Raw genomic sequence first — 24,166 nt, 5'->3', positions numbered from 1 at the left:
GGGTTGGAAGGGGCCACTAGAGATCATCGAGTCCAACCCCCCTGCAGTAAGCTTGGACACCCCCACTTGGATCAGGTTGCTCTGAGTCCCATCAAGCTTGACTTTGAATGTCAGACAACTAAGAATCTGGAAACCTGCAGCTGTGATACTTTAGATGCTTGAGAGCAATAACCTGACAGGAAAACTATGAAAAAGGGGCCATTAAAAAAAAACAACAAAACACCTGGATTCTTTCTGAAAATCTACTTTTGAACAGGCCTGAATTTTTTTAGATTTTATGGATTCATACACTGAATTCTCTTAAATTTGCATCCCCTGAAAAAATACTTCATATTTCCTTTTTAAGAAGGGGAAACCTAGGTGTGTAAAAGGTGTTGTAAAGGAGGTGGGGAAATCTCTACATTGTTGTTTCTGGCAGTATTTTGTTTCCAGAACTAGGTGAATAAAACCCCTACCCCTGCTTAGACACCATTTGAGCAAGCACAATAGCAGCCAGGTTTTACAATGTACTCTTTTAGTGCAAGGAATCCTTCTGAGCAACTCTCCTGTTTTCCTGGTGTTCTTACAAAAAGTTCACACTAACACTCTTAGCACTGCTTCTAGGAGGTTTTCATAAACCCTCACCATTCAATGTCACTGTGTAACCAAAACCAAAACTGCTTTACTACTCTTTCAACTGCAACCAATGCTGCAGAATAAAATGGAATCAATCCATGGCTCTGTAAGTCAAAGCTGAATGAATGCTTACTCAAATCTACCATCACAAGGGTCAGCAACCATGGCACACATTAGCTCCTATTTGGCATTTGATTAGATCACTGAACTCTTTTTTTTTTTTTTTTTTCCCCACAGATAACTGCAATCCTCCTCTTTCCTCCCTAAAAAATCATAAACTCCAAAGGTTGGGAACACAAAGACTAATCAGCAATTGCCATCAAAGGGCCAGGGATGGGAACAAACTGAATACAGCCAAGCAGGTGGAGAGCCTGAGAGAAATTCACTTAATAAATAAAAGCAATTACTTCAAATAAAGGAGGAACAGCTACTCTGTGGGAATAAATGGAATATTCAACATCAGTTTCATCGTCATCCATAGCTCAGTTACATTCAGCCATCACAATGGGCCAGTGGATTTGGCTCTTTATTCAAAAACTGTAGGGAAAAAAAGGGAAGCAGACAGCATCCTTGGATGTGGCACTTGGTGGCTTGGTTTAGCTGATGTCATGGTGTTAGGTCATAAGGCTGATCTCAGAGGTCTTTTCCAGCCTCAATAATTCTGTGGTCCTACCATACTGCAAGTTGCATCACAGTGCAAACTGCATCACAGTGCAAACTGCATCACAGGAATTCCAATGTAATGTCAACCAGGGTGGGAAAATCCTCACAAGGCAAAACCATGAAATGCCAATAAAGGTGGAAAAATCCTCACAAAGCAGACAATATTTTTTTTCTTGCATACTTGGTCTGGCAGTCTCAGAACTGACTTGATACTGCACAGCGAAAGACGTGGAATGATCAAGCAATGAGTAGCTAAATAGTTGGCTGGATTATGTTAACTGCAATACATTTGGTTTGAGAATTGGGGAAAAAGTCTTCTGAGGCTAAATGTAAAAGCAACAAAAAGTCCCAAAATGAAAGTCAGGGCTGAAAAAAAAAAAAAGTATTAGTAAACTACAGGTCTGCAATACAGGTTCCTGACCAATGACTTTCAGAGAAAGGTGAATAAAAACATGCTGCTGACATTTCATCTTTGCTCAGAAACCCACCTGAGCTTTTCTCTTGGATTCAAAATTCCACCTGAAGGGCACTCAGGAGCACAAGAAGCTAATTCAGAAATCTGTTTCCTAGGGAGACCCTGAACTCAGTTCAGTCACCAGGTATGACAGCTATCTTATGCACCTGTCTGAGCTTCAAGGTGTTCTCCCCATTTCTTAATTCTTTCCAGCTTTCTGATTATTTGAACTAGAATCCAATGTGAGTGAGGCAGGGAGGGGAAGAAAATAAATAAAAGAAGGAAAAGCTAAAGAAAGCGTTCTACAAAGCTGTATGTTTTGACATTAAGAGAGGTGATCTAATACCAAAAATTTAATTTAGTATGGAAATGAGGTTTAAACAAGAAAGTCCCAGACAAAACTGGGAGGTAAGCACCAAATGAACCTTCAAGCATTAGCCAGTTTGTCTTCATCTTGTCAGAGTGCTACCAATAAACATTGGTAACCTTTACCTTTTTCCTTCATCCAAATATCTCTGGGCATCAATGAAGGACTATTGGGAAATTTATTAAATTACATAACTTATCTTTGATGTGTAACTCCTCTTAACAAAATATCAAAAATGTGGTTGCTTTCCCATCCTGTAGCTGCCCAGAGGCTTTTAACAGAGGAGGTGGCTCTGTGGTGACAGCTCAGATCCTGGCATCACCCATTTTAGGGGCCAGCGAACAGCAACAGCTTTCCTCTGGAGCATAGCAGTAAAGAAAGGAAAGAAAACCTGCATGGAAAGAGCCATTTCCAAGGACAGTTTCTATTGCAAGAGGCTGGTACAAGCAAACACAAACAACCAAAGCATACCCTCAGCCTTTTTTTTTTTCCCTCTTCAACTCTCTTCAAATTTAGGTCAGCAGAATTATTCCCACAATTGAAATGCAGCATCACAAATTTCCATGTAGACAGATTAGGAATTAGTAACAAAGAACAGGTGTATAATATTTATCATTTCATGTTCAAAATATTTATCATCTATTTAACACAAAGATAAGAGGTACAAGACAAAGAACTTGACTCAGCTGCAGACAGAAGTGAGACAGCCACAGCAGAAGCAGACAGAAAGGATTTGGAGAGGATACTAAGCACTGGAAGCAACAATAAACTGGATGACACAGCAGCCAAGCAGCCCACAGTGGGGAAAGCAGGACTAAAGCACAGCCAGAGTTAGCTTCAGCCCTAGTCAACATCTTTACCTTCTCAAGGAAGTGCTATGTGGCTTACTTAACAATCCCTGGTTCAGATCATCTCAGATCACAACTGAACTGTGCAGGCACTCAATACTGCTTATACAGGATACACAGCCTCTGCAAGGAGCTTACAGTTTGAATTCAAGGTGGAAAAAATACAATTTGGAAAGACAACAGGGTCATGAGCAACATGAAACACAGCACCCCTTGACAGTCAGAGTTACAAGGAATGATTTTTAGCACAACAAAAGTTTGATTGTTTGTGGTCATTTTGTAGTCTCCACAGAAAGAAAAAAGAAAAGGGAGGGAGGGGAGGAAAAAAAAAAAAAACAGAAGAAAGTTTAAACAGAAACACAATGAGAAACAATGAAGTGTCTTTGCAGACATCTATAGAAAGATTCTTTCAAGCATAAAGGACAGCTTGGGAGAAAGTGGTATGAAAAGTTGAAAGGATGAGAGCACAGACTAGTGAGATCTGAGATAGGGAATGGCCTCTTGAGGGAAAAAAGAAAAAAAATTAAAAAAAAAAAAGGATGGGAACAGGCTTTGAAGTGTCTTGAAAGTGAAAGAAAGTTGTTTGTATGTGAAGATCAGTGAAAGAGAAGACAGAGCAATAACCTGAGCAAGAAACAGCCCAGTAGAACTGGTGGAAAATTCTCACTTGTTAGGACATCTCTAGATGGTATGAGTGAAGCAAGGACACCACTGGAAAGGTTACAAAAATACATTGGCATACCAATGAGAGTCTAGACAAGAGGTTCTGTCTGCTGGATTTAAAAAGTAATAAGAATAAAACCCCTTTTTCACTCAGAATTTGCAAGACTACGACTGACACCTTGCTCCTGGTTTTAAAATCCATCACCTCACAGAAAATATTTGGATTTCAGGTCTCAATGGCACAGAGAGAATCCACAGCAACTGAAGTTGCTCCCAGGGTGAAAAGTGGGAATATTGCAAGCTCTGATTTAGCCATATTGAGCTAACTAAACACCTGTGAAGAGATAGGAGGGGCAGAAGGCAATATTTCAGATTGGACCAAAGGACACAGAGAATAGCAGCAACTGACACAGAAATGTTGCTGAATTTGTGCATGAAACTACCAAGGAGTAGTTGAGAGAAAGAGGAGAGAAGGTGGTCATGGAAAAAACATGGTCAGAAGCACCAAAAGAAGAGCTTTAAGAAATAACAATCACATAAATGTTTAACCAGATCCAATACTGGCAACACAAGACATTAGGGACTTCCTCCCAACACACTGACTGCAAATAAAACAGAGAAAGCTTTGCAGAGTGGTCTTCTAGCCTCAACCTTGTCCACAGCTCAGCACATCTGCTGTTTCTTCAACAAATTAGTGTTATGCAAAAGCAGAGCACTGACATCTGAGACCTCAGGTACTTCAAAGACAGCTTGGTTGTTGCTCTGGTTGCAAATGCTGAGTCTGAGATGATATCAACTGGACTTCCAACCAGCATTTTGGCACGCTCAAGAGGAGTTAAGTCAAAGTAAGGTTTTATTATCATTATTAACACTGAAACCATACAAGCTATGGCTTAAGTGGTCCAACAGTGTTATACAAACCAGTATTTCCTAAAGCATGAGATGGTCTAACATCAGGCTTAGGAGTAAATCAAAGCACAAAAAGGCTGCAGCCTTTAGCTAAACTACACTCAAATTAAGCCAGGTTTTGCAGCAGAGAGCACAGACTCTTCTGGTGTCTCATGTAGAGCCTTAACTCCCTGTCCTGACTTCCTATCATCTGCTAAGGGACAACCAACAAACTGCAGCTGAAAATGGCACAAGTACTGAATGCTGTTTAAAGTGGGGGCTGAACAGATGTCTTTTGGTTTCAGAAAGATGCTGCAACATTCTTCTGTTGTACAACAGCTGCCTGCTGACCCACCCCTCATTGTTCCCTTCATAATGAACACAGAAATTGGGAACCACACAGGAACTACCACACTGAGCCAGCAGGAGCAGAATGTTGCCTGTGCTTGGCCAGTTCCTCTGAAACGGAACTGGCGTTACCTTACAGCAGCAGTAGGCAAACTACATGCCTGCGAGAGCCAGATCAATCCATTAAAGCTTCTTTCCTTCCCCTCTCTCTCTTTCCTTTCTCATCCTTCTCTCTTCCCTTCCCCTCTCTTTCCTTTCTCATCCTTCTCTCTTCCCTTCCCCTCTCTTTCCTTTCTCATCCTTCTCTCTTCCCTTCCCCTCTCTTTCCTTTCTCATCCTTCTCTCTTCCCTTCCCCTCTCTTTCCTTTCTCATCCTTCTCTCTTCCCTTCCCCTCTCTTTCCTTTCTCATCCTTCTCTCTTCCCTTCCCCTCTCTTTCCTTTCTCATCCTTCTCTCTTCCCTTCCCCTCTCTTTCCTTTCTCATCCTTCTCTCTTCCCTTCCCCTCTCTTTCCTTTCTCATCCTTCTCTCTTCCCTTCCCCTCTCTTTCCTTTCTCATCCTTCTCTCTTCCCTTCCCCTCTCTTTCCTTTCTCATCCTTCTCTCTTCCCTTCCCCTCTCTTTCCTTTCTCATCCTTCTCTCTTCCCTTCCCCTCTCTTTCCTTTCTCATCCTTCTCTCTTCCCTTCCCCTCTCTTTCCTTTCTCATCCTTCTCTCTTCCCTTCCCCTCTCTTTCCTTTCTCATCCTTCTCTCTTCCCTTCCCCTCTCTTTCCTTTCTCATCCTTCTCTCTTCCCTTCCCCTCTCTTTCCTTTCTCATCCTTCTCTCTTCCCTTCCCCTCTCTTTCCTTTCTCATCCTTCTCTCTTCCCTTCCCCTCTCTTTCCTTTCTCATCCTTCTCTCTTCCCTTCCCCTCTCTTTCCTTTCTCATCCTTCTCTCTTCCCTTCCCCTCTCTTTCCTTTCTCATCCTTCTCTCTTCCCTTCCCCTCTCTTTCCTTTCTCATCCTTCTCTCTTCCCTTCCCCTCTCTTTCCTTTCTCATCCTTCTCTCTTCCCTTCCCCTCTCTTTCCTTTCTCATCCTTCTCTCTTCCCTTCCCCTCTCTTTCCTTTCTCATCCTTCTCTCTTCCCTTCCCCTCTCTTTCCTTTCTCATCCTTCTCTCTTCCCTTCCCCTCTCTTTCCTTTCTCATCCTTCTCTCTTCCCTTCCCCTCTCTTTCCTTTCTCATCCTTCTCTCTTCCCTTCCCCTCTCTTTCCTTTCTCATCCTTCTCTCTTCCCTTCCCCTCTCTTTCCTTTCTCATCCTTCTCTCTTCCCTTCCCCTCTCTTTCCTTTCTCATCCTTCTCTCTTCCCTTCCCCTCTCTTTCCTTTCTCATCCTTCTCTCTTCCCTTCCCCTCTCTTTCCTTTCTCATCCTTCTCTCTTCCCTTCCCCTCTCTTTCCTTTCTCATCCTTCTCTCTTCCCTTCCCCTCTCTTTCCTTTCTCATCCTTCTCTCTTCCCTTCCCCTCTCTTTCCTTTCTCATCCTTCTCTCTTCCCTTCCCCTCTCTTTCCTTTCTCATCCTTCTCTCTTCCCTTCCCCTCTCTTTCCTTTCTCATCCTTCTCTCTTCCCTTCCCCTCTCTTTCCTTTCTCATCCTTCTCTCTTCCCTTCCCCTCTCTTTCCTTTCTCATCCTTCTCTCTTCCCTTCCCCTCTCTTTCCTTTCTCATCCTTCTCTCTTCCCTTCCCCTCTCTTTCCTTTCTCATCCTTCTCTCTTCCCTTCCCTCTCTTTCCTTTCTCATCCTTCTCTCTTCCCTTCCCCTTTCTTTCCTTTCTCATCCTTCTCTCTTCCTTTCCCCTTTCTTTCCTTTCTCATCCTTTTCTCTTCCCTTCCCCTTTCTTTCCTTTCTCATCCTTCTCTCTTCCCTTCCCCTTTCTTTCCTTTCTCATCCTTTTCTCTTCCCTTTCCCTTTCTTTCCTTTCTCATCCTTTTCTCTTTCCTTTTTCTTTCTTATTTTTTTCCTTTTTCTCCCCTTTTTTCTTCTTTTTTCCCCTTTTTCTCTTTTACAAAACAAATTGGAGAGCATTCATGAAACTGTATTTGTGAAGTGTCATTGAAGTTCCCAGAGCCAAAAAAATAAGAAATACTAACAGACATATGGGGTTTGAGATTTGAATATATTTCACAAAAAAACCCAATAAAACCCCCCACACTTCTCAAGGCTACTGAAGGATTATTTACACAGTTGCTGTAAATGAACACTGTGTCAATTTATCTCAAACACTCATCTGATAAATGAACTCTGATCGCTTGCAGTGCTGGCAGACAACGAAATTATTGGAATCCATCTTTCTTAATAAAAATAAAGGAATATGTTTGGGGGGAAAAAAATGTCTTGTTCTGGCTTACTCCAAGGAAGATGCTGTACCATAAGAAACAGGTAATGTTCAAAGACTCCTTGGTATTTCTGTCCTGACTTATGAGCAAATATTTCTGCCTTTTGAAAGAGAGTGGAATCAGTTTGCATAAAATGCACACATCTGAGTCTTCAAAGATTGGCAGTGCTTGCATGCTGGATCCACACAACCTTAGGAAACATAAATTCATACATTCTCAAATTTGGGGCAGAAGTGCATCCCTCCTGCTTTACCTTTCAGTCTGCCATCATACAGCTCACAGAGGCAATGGTTCTCCACAAAGCAGTGTTCTCCAAATATGGAAGCAATTCCAGCCTTCAGGAAAAGCTTCAAACACAATTCACAAACCATTAGAAGCCCTATCAAGCAGCTTTCACCCAGTCCTGAAATATTATTATACTCTGCAGCATCTGGATAGCACTGTAATTTATTATGGGTATGTTTCTTGCATGGAACTGTGTTCACTTAGACACACAGCTCTCTGTAACAGGGAGAGAGGGGGGAAGGAGAGAGGGGGGAAGGAGAGAGGGGGGAAGGAGAGAGGGGGGAAGGAGAGAGGGGGGAAGGAGAGAGGGGGGAAGGAGAGAGGGGGGAAGGAGAGAGGGGGGAAGGAGAGAGGGGGGAAGGAGAGAGGGGGGAAGCAGAGAGGGGGGAAGCAGAGAGGGGGGAAGCAGAGAGGGGGGAAGGAGAGAGGGGGGAAGGAGAGAGGGGGGAAGCAGAGAGGGGGGAAGCAGAGAGGGGGGAAGCAGAGAGGGGGGAAGCAGAGAGGGGGGAAGCAGAGAGGGTTCATATCTTTCAGATTCTTCATACTTTGGAATTTTTCCTGTTGGGTTTCTTAAATCTTTGTCAATGTGACATAGCTCACACATGTAAACTGAAGTTATCTACAAGATTTAGGCCATGTTAATTCCAGTATTTATTTCTGTCTCTCTCTAAGCCTCATCTTTCTTCCTGCTAGTTACTGTTGAGTAACAAAACATGTATTTGCCATTCAAAAAACACAGTTGAAAAGCCATTGATTCAAAGAATAATGCACACAGAGAGTGCAGCTTTAAGTACTGGATTTCAGGGAAGCTTCAGATAATGCATCTCTGGGTCATGGTTACTTGTATTCTAATGTGCTTAATGTAAACTACCTGGCACTGTAAATAAGTATACAAACACTTTAAACATTTAGTACAAATTCAGTGACTAGAGTAAGTACAGTGACATACCTGACCACAAAACATCCTCCACAATTACACTGAGCAATCAGTATCAGGATACTCATCTTAAAAATGAACGTTTAAAAGGAATCTGTTGCCACTTGCAGCAACTTGAGAAGGAAAGTGGAATTTGGAAGTCAAAGGATCATTAAAGCTCATCATCAGTACATTCTACACTAAGTCATAAGTGATACAACATATCAAGAAAAAACTGAATCCTAACAGAATCCAGGCCACACAGCCTCCTTCTGTACCAAAGTAGCAGCACATTGTGCATTCAGTCTTCAGCTCAGGAGAGACAGAGACCTGCTGGAGAGAATCCAACAGAGAGCCAGGAGGATGCTTAGGGGACTTGAGCATCTCCCCTGTGAAGAGAGACTGAGAGCCCTGGGGCTGTTTAGTCTGGAGAAGAGAAGACTGAGAGGGGATCTGATCAATGTCTATCAATAGCTGAGGGGTGGGTGTCAAGTGGAGGGAGCCAGGCTCTTTTGAGTAGTTCACAGTGATAAAACAAGGAACAATGGGTCCAAACTGGAACAGAGAAGATTTCAGCTCAACATGAGGAGAAACTTCTTTACAGTGAGGGTGACAGAGCCCTGGAACAGGCTTCCCAGAGAGGTTGTGGAGTCTCCTTCTCTGGAGACTCCAAACTCACCTGGATGCATTCCTGTGCAGACTCCCCTAAGTGATCCTGCTCTGGCAGGGGGGTTGGACCTTCTGACCTCTGATATACTGTGAGACTGTGATAATATCTTATTTGCTTAGTGGTTTTGCTCTCTTGTTAAAAATAAGGATGCTGGGCTTCAAAGCATAGCCTTCAGCTTGCAGTCATTGTAGCCTTCAACACATAACTAGCAAAGATCATGCAACAAAAGCTAAATCATACACAGAAGAGACAGAAACGCTGGAAAACAACAAGGGAACCAAACCACTTTGTGAAGTGCAGTCCTAGAAATTTGTCCTGGAATTTTCAGTCTGGACCTCCTAACACAGAGTTCCATCAATAGAAAGTGAAGTTTTAATAGAGAGCATCACCTGCATCCACAGCAATGGAAGAAGAAGAAAAAAAAAAAATACATGGCCATCAAGAGCAGTAAAATGACTACGATACCATGACATCTCAAAATGTCAAACCCTGATTTAGAAACACATGAAAAAGCCAATGAAATTTAAAATCCTGTAGTTTTAAAACCATCTTTCTGTAACCATACCTACTTACACAGGTATGCACTTGCACGGAGACACAGACAGAGTATTTTCTCTGGATAGGTTTTAATCTCTCAGTTGTGATATCTATGTCTCTCTGAAGAAATCACAGAATCAATAAGGTTGGAAAAGACCTCAAGGATCATCAAAGTCCAACCCGTCACCCAAGACCTCATGACCACTAAACCATGTCACCAAGTGCCACGTCCAATCCCCTCCTGAACACCTCCAGGGATGGTGACTCCACCACCTCCCTGGGCAGCACATTCCAAAAGCTAACAACTCACAACTCCCTCCGTGAAGAACTTTCTCCTCACCTCCAGCCTAAACCTCCCCTGGCACAGCTTGAAATTGTGTCCTCTTGTTCTGGTGCTGGTTGCCTGGGAGAAGAGACCAACCCCCTCCTGGCTACAACCTCCCTTCAGGTAGTTGTAGACAGCAATGAGGTCACCCCTGAGCCTCCTCTTCTCCAGGCTAAACACCCCCAGCTACTTGACACATTCAAGTCTCTCAATGTCCTTCTTAAATTGAGGGGCCCAGAACTGGACACAGTACTCAAGGTGTGGTCTAACCAGTGCTGAGTACAGGGCAGAATGACTTCCCTGCTCCTGCTGGCCACACTGTTCCTGATGCAGGCCAGGATGCCATTGGCCTTCTTGGCCACCTGGGCACACTGCTGGCTCATGTTCAGCTGCTGTGAAGCAGTACCCCCAGGTCCCTTTCTGCCTGGCTGCTCTCCAGCCACTCCGACTCCAGCCTGCAGCACTGAATGGAGTTGTTGTGGCCAAATTGCAGCACCTGGCACTTGGATTTGTTGAATGCCATCCTGTTGGACTCTGCCCATCTGTCCAGCCAGTCAAGGTCCCTCTGCAGACCCCTCCTACCCTCTAACTGATCAACACCTGCTCCCAACTTGGTGTCATCTGCAAACTTACTGATGACTGACTCAATCCCCTCTTTCTAACCCTTCCTCTCTTTTTGTGACTCAACTTGCTCCACTATTTACCATGTGAAACTTGACTAAATAGACATTAAGGACAGGGAAACTCTTCATTTTTGACACAATTATGTAATACTACTTTTTAAGGAGCTGATCCTGTATTCCATCTCCAAAAAATTCTCTCATTTTACTGTTATGAGAGTCTGAATCAAACAGAAATGACAAGGTTAGCTCTTCTCTTAGCTAAAGGAAAGCCTTGGAGGGCTGCAATACCTCTCCTAACCCATTGAATTGCACACTTGCATGGCCTGTCAAATCACAAAAGCTATGGCATTGGCTTGGCTCTCCCCTAGATCCCTTGAGGCACCAGTAGGCTCATAAGGTCTGGGGGAGGAATACATGGCAGAGAAAACTGATGGGGTGCACATGCAGCATGAATCAGCACAGATTTCTACATGGCAGCAATATATCAGACTCTGCTACTTGTTCCACCAAACAGTGGCTTTTTAAAAATCTTGGCCCTGGTTTGGAAAGAAACAGAAAGTAGTTAGAGCCTAGTAACTGATCTTAGAACTAGTCCCAGTCTTAGTCCTAGGCAGTAGTCCCCAGAAGTGAGCCATGCAAGAGAGTCTTTCTCAAGCCTCCAACACCACCACTTTATACAAGGGGTCAGAAAATTTATTCAGTTGAAGAATAGGTTACAGACTCAGCTTCCTCATAAGTGTTGTTACTTCAGTGCTGGAACCAGGTAGTTCAGATCTCAACAGCTCTGCCAGAAACTAAATGAGATGCATTGCTTAACTTCTGAAGAAACCAGCTCTGTGTGCCTGTCCACACACACACAATGAAGAGGATCCATAAGACTAATAGGACATGGGAAAGAGAAAAGAGCTCATTTCCATTTTTTTCTTTCTAGGAATTTAAAAATGAATAATAATTAACTGCACTGAAAATAGTTTGGTTGTTTTTCTTCCTTTCACAAATGCTGGGTCAATGGTTATTTTTCTTAAGCTCTGAGGAGTAGCTGCAGGAAATACTGGGCCAGAGATAAACCAGGAGTTAGCAAATGTAATGAAAACATTCAACACCATCCAAAACATAGACCTGATACAATGTGGAGAGAAGAAACCATCATCTCAAATCACCATTTCAGATGGAGTCTGAACCTGTTCCTGCACTAACCACGAGCATAACCAACAGTGTAAGAGCACACAGCAAGAAACAAAGAAATGCATTTGAATGGGGGTGAAAAGTATTCCATGATATGAACCCGTAGCACACTGAGAAAATGTTTTCTGCCAAGAATTGGAACTTACCATATTGATTGGGTCAACTGGGCCAATGCTGTTGACATAGACATCTGTTTCAATCACTGTAGTTCTCACTAAACAAAACCAGCAATCATAAGAATTACATATTTAATTCATTCTGCACATTGCTAGTGTGATTTAATCTATTTACTAAACCCAGCAGCAAATCTGATATTCTTTTGTTAGAGTCAGAATAATAATTAAATCTGTGCTGTGAAGGATCATATATGACTTGGCTCCCTTATCCCATGTCAGTTGTTGGAATTATCACCACAAATTTTTTACTTCACAATGCAATCTCCACCTGTGCTTTGTGACCAGATGTAAGACAGATATAAAAGGTATAAATGGGAAACGAGGGGGGGGGGGGGAAAACCCAACCCAAACAACACAAAAGCCCACCAACCAACCAATCAAATACCCACCCCTCCATTTTATATCATATTTATACTGTCTTCCAATATAAAAATTTAACCATAAAAAGAACAAAAAAAATAGTGTTTGGAAAAAAACCTGCTTCTGCAACAAACCATGAGGGCTGGGATGAGATGTGCTTTAAAACTGGTGTCCTAGTTTTGAGCCAAGAGCTGCCCAGGGCAAAAGGACAGAAAAGATACTTTCACCCCTTCCCAAGGAGTAAAAGAAAAATTCTCCACACTGGGTTGGAAGTTTAAATGGGAATTCTGTTTACAAATACATACAGAAGGTATTCAGGTAAAAGGAAATACATTTACAAACGAGGTTCAGTCCTTCACCTACCAGGCCAAAACCTTCCAGAGCCTTCCAGAAACCTCCACCCCACTCAGCCTCAGCAGACCCAGGAGCAGCCAAACTGCCCCTGACTAGACCCAGGTGTACCACAGGCTTCAACAGGCTCAGTGGTGTAGCAGGAAATTTGCTGCCAGCCAAGGCCAAGAGAAAAACCTCTCCCAACAGAGGATAACAGCACACACATACCAACCAGAGAGAAGAGAGAGAACTCTCTGTGCACTCCCTTAAATAGAGAAATACAGGAAAAATGGAATAGAATAACAGATTACAATATCCTTGGCTGAGCTGCCCATCCCCCTGGGACTCTCTAGCCTCTGGAAGATTTTTCTTTGTGGTTATACCAATTAACTCTTGATTTCCACTAACCTACAACAAGTTGTAAAGAATATGCAGTGTTTTCTGTCAGCTCCTGCTGAAAACAGGTAACAAAAATGAAATAACTTTTCCCCACAGATATCTTCCCTTTGTGCAACTGCACAGTTGCACACCCTAAGGATAACTGATGTCCTTTCATGAGCCTGATCGATACACTGCTTCAAACACCCAGCTGAAAACTCCTCAACTGAAAGCCATTTAAAAATTAAGTCATTTCCAAGCTTATTTTTCTTTAAAAGCACAGGGTGAGCAGCGAAGAACCAAACCCAACCCAAGCCAAAAACCAAACCCAACCCAAGCCAAAAACCAAACCCAACCCAAGCCAAAAACCAAACCCAACCCAAGCCAAAAACCAAACCCAACCCAAGCCAAAAACCAAACCCAACCCAAGCCAAAAACCAAACCCAACCCAAGCCAAAAACCAAACCCAACCCAACCCAAAAACCAAACCCAACCCAACCCAAAAACCAAACCCAACCCAACCCAAAAACCAAACCCAACCCAAACCAAAAACCAAACCCAACCCAAACCAAAAACCAAACCAAACCCAAACCAAACACCAAACCAAACCCAAACCAAACACCAAACCCAAACCAAACACCAAACCAAACCCAAACCAAAAATCAAACCAAACCCAAACCAAAAATCAAACCAAACCCAAACCAAAAATCAAACCAAACCCAAACCAAAAATCAAACCAAACCCAAACCAAAAATCAAACCAAACCCAAACCAAAATCAAACCAAACTCAAACCAAAATCAAACCAAACTCAAACCAAAATCAAACCAAACTCAAACCAAAATCAATCCAAACCCAAACCAAAATCAATCCAAACCCAAACCAAAATCAAACCAAACTCAAACCAAAATCAATCCAAACCCAAACCAAAATCAATCCAAACCCAAACCAAAATCAATCCAAACCCAAACCAAAATCAATCCAAACCCAAACCAAAATCAATCCAAACCCAAACCAAAATCAATCCAAACCCAAACCAAACTCAAACCAAACTCAAACCAAAATCAATCCAAACCCAAACCAAAATCAATCCAAACCCAAACCAAACTCAATCCAAACCCAAACCAAACTCAATCCAAACCCAAACCAAACTCAATCCAAACCCAAACCAAACCCAAAAATCAAACCCAAACCCAACCCCGACTCCAAACTCAAAGCCAAACCAACAAAGTGTATTAAAGATATTGTTACAGAATATACATCCTTACCTTGTGCCCTTACAAAAAGGCACCAAGTCTAAGTGACTTCCCATGAAAGTCACACCTGAAGTACAGGTGGCACTGATAATTCAGGTTTATCTCTGCCTGGCTGGTTTATGGGGGGGCAAAGGTACAAACAAAAGAGATCAAGATACATTTTAACTTCACTGATTTACCCAGCATTTTCTTCTGGATGTACTGGAAAGCCAGAATGTGAACACAAGAGGACATATATCCTAGTCCCCAGTGGAATAAATATAGTTAATAATGAAGCTCTCCTGGCCCTTCTGTCTTTTTGTGTCAGGTTAAAATGAAGCCTCTCTGTCCTTCTGCAGATGGAAAAGGAGGAAGGTACAAACAAAAAGGCACTTTGATTCTGTAGGAGAAGGACCCAGGTCATTGGATTTGATTTCTTTATGCTGTAAACCATCAGAGACTGCCCAAATGCTCTACAGCAAACCTAAAATCTTAAGAGGATTTTTCAGATCTCAAAAAAATCAAAGACTCAAACACAGGGTATCATTAACATCCTTGCCAGCTACAATGACAGGCAAGATACATTCCCTAAATATCCTGAGATACCTTTCAGCTGCCAATCTCACTTGGGAGGAAATTCTCCCCGATTCCAAATCCGATTACTCCTGTGACCCTGGAGCCTGAGAGTAACTCACACCAGTGAGGCTGCACAAAGGATTTGCCGTACAGCCACAGAGCACAGAGTCACTTGGTCACCATCATATCCCCAGCATGCTTCACAGAAAGTTTAAATGGACTCTGGAAACCAATTTATTTCCTGGGGAGAAAAAAAAAAAGAAAAAAAAAAGAAAAAAAAAAGTACTTCTTGGGAAGAAAATGTTTTCCATATCTGCAGGACTCACTGAAAAGAAGTGCAATACAAGAGTTCATATCTGAAATAAGGGAAAAAACTAACTAAAAAGGTATATAATGTGTGTGTGTCTACACATTTGTACAATATATTTCACATCTGCCATGTCCCCAACCCACATCCTCTTCCTCTAATTTTGCAACTCTGTTGATTTATAGAACAGCAACTTCACTACTAGACTAGAACACCAAGAGGTGAATCTTATCTTGCTTTACTGCTTAAGCAATGCCACTGGTTTTAAACCCATATTAGTAGAAAATTATTAACTCCTTTTCAGAAAATTATTAACTCCTCCCCCTCTACTCTGCCCTGGTGAGACCTCATCTTGAGTCCTGCATTCAGTTTTCGGCTCCTCAGTTTAGGAGGGAAGGGATCTGCTGGAGAGGGTCCAGTGTAGGGCTACAAGGATGATTAGGGGACTGGAGCACTGCCTGGTGAGGAGAGGCTGAGGGACCTGGGGCTGGTTAGTCTGGAAAAGAGAGGACTTAGAGGGGATTTAATAAATGTTTATCAATATCTGAGGGCTGGGGGTCAAGAAGGAAGGGACAGCCTCTACTCACTTGTGCCCTGTGATAGGACAAGGGGCAATGGATGTAAGATGCACCACAGGAGGTTCCACCTCAAGATAAGGAAGAACTTCTTTACTATAAGGGGCACAGAGCACTGGAACAGACTTCCCAGAGAGGTTGTGGAGTCTCCTTCCCTAGAGACTTTCAAGCCTCATCTGGATTCCTGTATGACCTGTGCTGGATTCTATGGTCCTGCTTTGGCAGGGGATTGGACTCGATGATCTCCAGAATTCCCTTCGAACCCCTAACATCCTGTGAGCCTGTGAACTCTCCTTAGAGTCAGGAAATCTTGTTTTTGTCTGAGCTTCAGTTCTTTGGCTCTAACTTTTAGAACTACCTAGGCATGTATCAAGCCTCTTCTTCACATGCATGCACACCACACAGAGTGACTAAGGTCACCTCTGAAACTTGCCTTCAGTATGCTGAACAGTTCATATTGCATACTGCAAATGCAATCTACAGATAATCTGTTCTGCTTTGACTTCTAAAGTTACTCCATTGTTGCCAGATCCATCTTCAAACGTGGAAACCAGAACTGCAAATCTTCATAAGTGTTATCAGCACTTCTTGAGCATTTGCAAGTTTCTACTTGAGTTCCTTTTCAAAAGCGGACTTAATCTCAGGAAAATGCTCAGGGGATACATAGCTAAGATCTTATACTACACATAATATCTAAGCTTCCCCCTAAATCATTGCTTTATTATGCAGAACCTCCCACCTTGAAATAGGACCCATAGGCTTCCCCCTCCCCCCATCCCCTTCTCATTTTTCTCCCTCTCAGTTTCTGTATCTCCAGTTTTACTTACTGAAGGAGTTGATTACTCTGCAGATTCCCAACTCTTCCTTCCCAACTGCCTTTGTATCATCTGCCAGCTTTACTGCAAAAATTCATTGCTGAAATCATTCAAGGTATCATTACTCTCGAGCAGGACTTTCCTATGAGACCCCACTACAGACAGCCACACAACTGATATTTCCTTACTAGCAACCTACATGTTGAGATCTGTCAGCCAGCCAGTTTTTAATGGGGGCTCTGTCAATTTTATGAAATTCCAGCTTGCAGTGAGCACTACTTGATCTGCCAGAAGGGCTCTCCTCTAATGTGCCACAGAGTTCAATTTGCATTTTCCATACTGCTCTGAGTGAGATTGTTAGAGCCATTAAGTGCCAGTGAAGAATCTGAAAACCTACCTCTGTTGAAATTATTCTAATTGACCCAAATGATCCAGAGGAAAAGATACAATTCAGGATGACTGGAAGAAGTTGTTTTGTTACCTTAGTTTTTCTGCATGGTTCAAAGCAAAGTACTTTTGTGAATCAGAAGAAAGAATTCATTCTTCTGTGTTCTTCAACTAGAACTGATTGGAATCCATGACAAATGCTGGAGGAAAATACATTCCTGATACTTAATTTGACATCCATATAATTACCATTGCTCATTTCTCTCCACAAAGAGCTAACAGTGAAAGATGGCTTGAGAAGATCTTTCTACTGTGAACGCTTCTTCCTTTCCTTTAAAAATTGAAAGCACTACAAGTAGAAAGAAGGCTATTTGACACATCCTGCATGAAGTACTGAACTGTACTGTAAACTTACAGGAGCTTCTAAGGAAGGGAAGAGAGGGTTTGTGCAGTTTAAACATTTACACTGAAAGACAATATGAGCCAGGGTAAAGTAAAGTAAGGAGCTGAGAGGATAGCAGACTGCATACTCAACAAAGAGAGAAAGAAGAGCATCAAGGATTAGCTACCTCCAAGGGGTAGTTCAACAGTCAGCTCCTAATGTAGCTGAAGCACACAGATAAGCTGCCTGCTAAGCCTGATCTGGAGAGTTCTACTCACACTTTCTGGTTTTCTGTTCTGCCACCTTTTCTTCACTACACAAAACTTTTCGTCTTCTGGATTAAAAGGTTTGACAGGTATTGAGCATCAACTAACACCAATACATAGCTAAAGACAGGCTTGTCCCAAGAAATGAATACCATAAATAAGCAACTTTTGTGGCTGGAATCCAAGAACAAGAATGAACTTCCAAACAAGCAACAAGGGAGCTAATCAGTGATGACAAGAGTGGAGGAAGCCTGGGCTGCAGTGATCACACTCTGGTGGAGTTCATAGTCTTGAGGAATAAGGGTCAGGCAAAGGGTAAAGTTGAGACCCTGATATTTAGGAAAGCAAACTTCCATCTCTTCAAGAAGTTAGTCAACAGGGCATGATAATCATCCCAGAAGTGCTCCCACCATCACTGATGGGCTCAGCTTTGGCCAGCGGTGGATCCAACCTGGAGCCAACTGGCATCGGCTGTATCAGATGCAGGGGAAGCTTCTAGCAGCTTCTCACAGAAGCCAGCCCTGTAGACTCCCCCACTAAGAGAACCTTGCCACACAAACCCAAGACATGGGCATGATCTGAACTCCAATCTCAGTTCAAAATCTGCATTTTGAAAAATGTTTACTGTCTATTAGAAAAACCACAGTGATAAAAATCCACCTCAGCCACTGACAAATTAATTTAGTAATTGTTCTTCCTATCAAAAGTGCCTCTTTTTGTTGTTTTTTTTTTTTAGCCTGTATTTATCCAGACCAAATATCCAGCTTTTGCTATTTGAAATATCTCTGCCTGCTACACTGAAGAGCTCTCCCTATTGGTTATTGGCAGTTGATAAACCCCTAGCTCCTGCTAAAAATGATTATCATTACTGTAAAAGTGCAGAGGATTGTACTTTTTCCTCCTTAATATTGCTCCATTTTCATTACTCCAAGCCTCAGCATTACTCAATAGCCTGTCCATCACCTAAATTCACTGGCCATTCCCCTTAGCTCACCACAATTCCTTATTTTGCAGTGAACCTCTTTTTTTTATTAGTGTTACTTATCATGCTATTTAATTTAAACTAAGACCACCTTTGACAATGTCATCCAAGCATATTTTCTTTGAGCATGTTTTCTGTAATTCCTCATTAATTGCTTAAAGGAGCATCTCTTCTTGGTGATAAAGCAGTTACTCAGGAAAAAAAAAACCACAAACCAAAACCCAACAAAATTAGGTAATTACTACATAGAGAAATAAGAGAGGCCTTCCATCTGTAAGTTTTTCAGGGAATAATGCAATTCTCACCAGCAGTTATCTCAGAGTTTTCCTTATATGCCTATCTCGATTGAAAATTCCAGCCTCAAGTGTCTGCAAAAGGCTTCCAGCTCCGTCTCTGAAGAATGCTTTCAAAGTGATTTGGATGAAAGCAGAGCCCTGCTCTCCACACTTCTTATCTTTTTATTTAAAAGAAACCCATCTTGAGCAAATTCTCCTACCCCAGCACTTTCCATCCTTTTCCACGCAGTGCACACATCCGGTTCTTTTCACGTTCACTGAGTAAGCTCTTCTGCAGCTTGCTCTTGTATTGCAATTTCCTTCAGCTCTCACAAAGACATCCCTCACCTCAGAATTCATACCTCTTCGAGTTTTACTTGGTATTTTCCTGCTTCTTTGGGCTTATTACTTTCCCGCCTGTATCATCCTTTCATCAATGCCAGACTAAGAGCACCTGCCCAACAAAATATCCCTCTAATATCCTTATCTTTTCAGAGGCAGTGCTTCTATTAGTTTCTTGCAAGTCCACTTTTTGTTCATGCATCCTTTATATCCCTGAGTACATGGATTTTCACATTAGTGTGATAAGACACAATTACTCACCCACGCCTTGCTTATAGGGCCACCACAACTACACAAATTTCTCTTGGTACCCAATTTCTCTATGTCCATGATCAATCATCACCATGCTTAAAAATTCTAGCAATGATGGCTTTCCTCAGACTGGTGATTGAAACACTCAGGTTGCTCTGGGCAACCTGATCTAGAATCATAGAATCAGTCAGGGTTGGAAGGGACCACAAGCATCATCCAGTTCCAACCCCCCTGCCATGGGCAGGGACACCTCACACTACAGCAGGTTGCCCAGAGCCTCATCCAGCCTGGCCTTAAATACCTCCAGGGATGGGGCCTCAACCACCTCCCTGGACAACCCATTCCAGGCTCTCACCACTCTCATGGGGAAGAACTTCCTCCTCATGTCAAGCCTGAATCTCCCCACTTCCAGCTTTGTTCCATTCCCCCTAGTCCTGTCACTACCTGAGAGCCTAAAAAGTCCCTCCCCAGCTTTCTTGTAGCCCCCTTCCGATACTGGAAGGCCACAAGAAGGTCACCTCAGAGCCTTCTCTTCTCCACACTGAACAGCCCCAACTCCTTCAGTCTCTCCTCATAGGAGAGGTGCTCCAGCCCTCTGATCATCCTCATAGCCCTTCTCTGGACACCTTCCAGCATGTCCAGATCCCTCTTGTAACAGAGGCTCCAGAACTGGATGCAGTACTTCAGGTGGGGTCTCACTAGAGCAGAGTAGAGGGGGAGAATCCCCTCCCTGGCCCTGCTGGCCACACTTCTCCCGATGCAGCCCAGGCTCTGGTTGGCTTTCTGGGCTGCAAGTGCTCACTGCTGGCTCATGTTGAGCTTCTCATCCCCCAGCACCCCCAAGTCCTTTTCTTCAGGGCTGCTTTCCAGCCAGTCCCTGCCCAGCCTGGATTTGTGCTTGGGATTGCCTCGACCCAGCTGCAGGACCTTGCACTTGGTCTTGTTGAACCTCCTGAGGTTGGCTTGTGCCCACCTCTCCAGCCTGTCCAGGTCCCTCTGGATGGATCCCTTCCCTCCAGCCTGTCTGCTGCACCACACAGTTTGGTGTCATCAGCAAACTTGCTGAGGGTGCCCTCAATGCCACTGTCCATGGCACAGAAAAAGATGTTGAACAAGACTGGTCCCAGGACTGATCCCTGAGGGACTCTGCTTGTCCCTGGCCTCCCCTGGGACATGGAGCCATTGACAGCCACTCTTTGGGTGCAGCCATCAAGCCAGTTCTTTATCCTGTTTATCTTTATCTAGTTGAGGATGTTCCTGCTTACTGCAGAGTGGGTTGGACTAGATGACCCTCAGAGTTCCCTTCTAACCCAGACCACTCTATGATTCTCTAGTTGCAGACATGTAATGGTTAGTCCCTATTTTTAATTACATTTTTATATTGATCATATTGGACATGAGACATAGCTGGGGGGAACAAAATGTGCTGTTCATTGATAGGCAAATAACAGATCAGTGTCCCTAAGATGTGAGAGGTGAAAGAGTGTGCAGCTAGAATTCTTTCCTTTAAAAAAAGAAAGTTAAAAAAAAAATGACAGCAAGTGTGGTTATCAAATCAGGTATTCAAAAGGTAACATTACAGTGAGAATAGTAGAGCTTTGTTCATATATCAACACTCCAAGGTTGCAGCTGTAATGAAAGGGATGGCTATTACAGATAAGAGACTTTATCTGGTAACTGCTATGACTCCATATTGAGCAGAAGGTTCTTCAGTACTAGCTCCTTTATGCTCCAAAAAACCTCAAGGCACATTTTGTAAATTAAGTTAAAGATTTGTAAGCTTAATAAACAATAAAAAGGGTAGCAGTTAAGAACTACAACTCATAGATTCATAGAATGGTTTGGGTTGGGAGGGACCTTGAGGATCATCCAGTTCCAGCTCCCCTGCCATGGGCAAGGACACCTTCCACTAGCCCAGGTTGCTTAAGTCCTGATCCAACCTGACCTTGAGCACCTCCAGGGAGAAGACATCGATAGCGTCCCTGGGCAACCTGTTCCAGTGTCTCAAAACCCTCACTGGAAAGAATTTCTTCCTAATCTCCAGTCTAAATCCCCCCTCCAGCTTCAATCCATTCCCTCTTGACCTCTTCTCCTGTCCCTGTAGCTCAGCACAACAATGGCCTCTTGCACCAAGCCAGCTCCCTGGGTACATGAATAAGACTAACAGAAAATGACAATGTGGTTTCCTCCTATTACATTTCAGTCTTGCCTCTGACATTTTGATTTTAATTTGGCTCTCTCCCTTATCACCTCCCTCAGCCAAGTGCGTGTTTAACAATGAAACCACCTTGTCTCCTTCTGAGATGCTGAAATTCTGTGCCAACATCAGGAAGAAAACAAAATCCTGCTCTGGCATTTGAACCCAGAAAGTCCAGGTTCAAACCAAACAAGACAAAAATGTTTCTATTGTAACTAAGCTTTGTAATTCAATAGTAAAACCTTTCTGTGACTTATTATTGCTTTGAAAGATAATTAGAATTCCAGTTCAATAACCTTGTTGTACAAGTACTGACATCCCCACTGAAGATGTGGAACCTGACACCAGATTTTATCTGCATAATTGAAGCAGACTGAGGTGAATGCACTATAGCCTGATGCTGTTTTCCTGACTCTTAAATGTCTGCAGCTGGACAGAACGTGATGCCTTCACTCGAAAGTTGGAAATTCCAACTTATGTTGCCCATATTTCTTCCTTGTAGCAGAAGCCTGCAGCTTCCTGTCCATCCAGAAGAGACTTAAGTCTTAACATAAGACAAGGTGAACACAGCCAAATGTCTCCAGCTTTTCACACTCTGACTTGTTATTCATGATTATTCATTATTCATGTTCTATGATATTGGATTGAGGCAGGTCCCAGGCAGCAAAGGTCAGATTTGTGCAGAAGTATTGCACCAAGAGAGCAGAGGAGAATGGAAGGAGAACGTTTATGTGAGAGAAACCAGAATCAAAAGTCTTTCAGGAACTGATGCTTGGAATCCAAAGAGCTGTACAAGTGAGCTACTAACTAAAAGGTAGAGTTCTTGACTGATCAAGACTTCACACAGGGGAAGGTAAGGATCGCAGCAAAATTATTCTGTGCCCACCTAAATCCATTTTGAGGTGTCAGAATCAACTCCTCTTCCCCTGTTTTATTTACATTTATTCTAAGTTTTATGGGGGGAGAGGAGAAGCACGATTCTTTATTCTTTCATCCCCATTACCAGCTAAGCACTAAGAGGAATCCTAGAGGAGACCATTTAAGCCCTCCTATTTCCCTCATGTTGGTGGGAGTCCAGAGGAGGGCCATGGACATGGTCAGAGGACTGAAGCACCTCTTCTCTGAAGACAGACTGAAAGAGTTGGAGTTGTTTAGCCTGGAGAAGAGAAGGCTCTGTGAAGACATTGTAGAAGTACCTACAGGAGGTCTACAGAAAAGCTGGAGAGGGACATTTTATTAGGACATGTAGTGACAGGACAAGGGGTAATGGCTTTAAACTGGAAGAGGGTAGATTTAGATTACATGCAAGGAAGAATTTCTTGACTGTGAGGGAGGTGAGGCACAGGAATAGGTTGCCCAGAGAAGTTATGGACACCCCATCCATGGAGATGTTCAAGGCCAGGCTGGATGGGGCTTTGAGCAACTTGATCTAGTGGAAAGTGCCCTTTACCCATGGCAGAAGAATTGGAACTAGGTGATCTTTAACAGCCCTTCCAACACAAACCATTCTAAGATCCTACAATCCCTTTGCCTTTTATTGCCTGCCCTGTCAAGGGGAAAACAAAGTAACGCTCTACATCTGTCACACACTGAGAATTTGAAGAAAACTATGCTGGAACATCTTTCTTGTCATCTAAATGTTTGCATTAATTCAACTAAATGATCACAAAGGCAAAGGCTTGCAGCAAACTTCATGGGGTTCACATGTGCTTGTGTTTACGACAGTGAGAGAAAAAATTGTCCCTTAGCATCTTCAGACCAGTCAACAACACAACAGAACTAAGCAATCTGGGGAAGAAAACAATGTGTCAGAAGCTTTCAAAAGCAGATACTTAGGCTGAGATTGCATCTGCCTGTTCTCCTACATGAATGAAACAAGTCTAGGTGGTTGCAGTGTTTATCATATAAGCAGCTTACAGACTTACATCACATTCCTTTAACAGGGAAAGCCAAGTCTTTAACAAAGAATTATCTCCTCCACCTCTGACTTCACAGCACAGGAAACAAACTCAGAGACAATAAATTACTTCTCCTTAGTTTGACCCAACATGCATCTGGTAGACAAGGTTTCAAGCATTCCATGTTTGCAACACAACATTATTCCAGATATTTACACTTAATGGTTACATGCAAACTGATGCTTTGACTATGGAAAGACAAAATTCCCTTCCTACTAGCAGCATAGTAGTGCAGTTTTCCTTCCTATAGTCCTTAACTATATTCTAAGATTCTTCAGCACTTTTCTCAAGTCTGAGCTAAGGGGGAAAAAAAAGGAACTAGGGTGAGTTAAATTTGCTCAACATAAACCCTTTGCAATGAATTTTCTACAGAAAGAGTAAAAATATCTAGGAATATTTTCTTTAACAAACTCCTACTGACTCCAGATCAAAATTTTTAAATAGCCAGCACTGTTTTACATCTACAACTCTTTCTGCCAGAAGGTCACATTTAAACACAGCAAACTGTAATTGCCTTGTAATGATTTAATATAGATTGCCCACTTCCCCCCCGCCAAAGCAATACTTCAGGTAAGAGAGATTGTAAATAAAACATTCACAAATTTCCTCTG

At 42.7% G+C, this 24,166-nt stretch overlaps 1 protein-coding gene across 1 annotated transcript in view; it reads right to left on the bottom strand.

Annotated features, from left to right (window-relative positions):
* Nucleotides 1-24,166, bottom strand: part of GABRG1 (gamma-aminobutyric acid type A receptor subunit gamma1) — a 68,838-nt gene that overhangs the window by 20,563 nt on the left and 24,109 nt on the right. The window contains exon 3 of the mRNA XM_054382798.1: nt 11,908-11,975. Coding sequence (XP_054238773.1) covers nt 11,908-11,975 — 68 coding nt within the window. The remainder of the gene's footprint in view (nt 1-11,907; nt 11,976-24,166) is intronic.

The sequence above is a fragment of the Indicator indicator genome, chromosome 8 (assembly GCF_027791375.1).
Source record: "Indicator indicator isolate 239-I01 chromosome 8, UM_Iind_1.1, whole genome shotgun sequence".
NCBI classification, from domain to species: Eukaryota; Metazoa; Chordata; class Aves; order Piciformes; family Indicatoridae; genus Indicator; species Indicator indicator.
The sequence above is the reverse complement of the archived record's forward strand: the minus strand, read 5'-3'. Positions and strand labels throughout refer to the sequence as shown.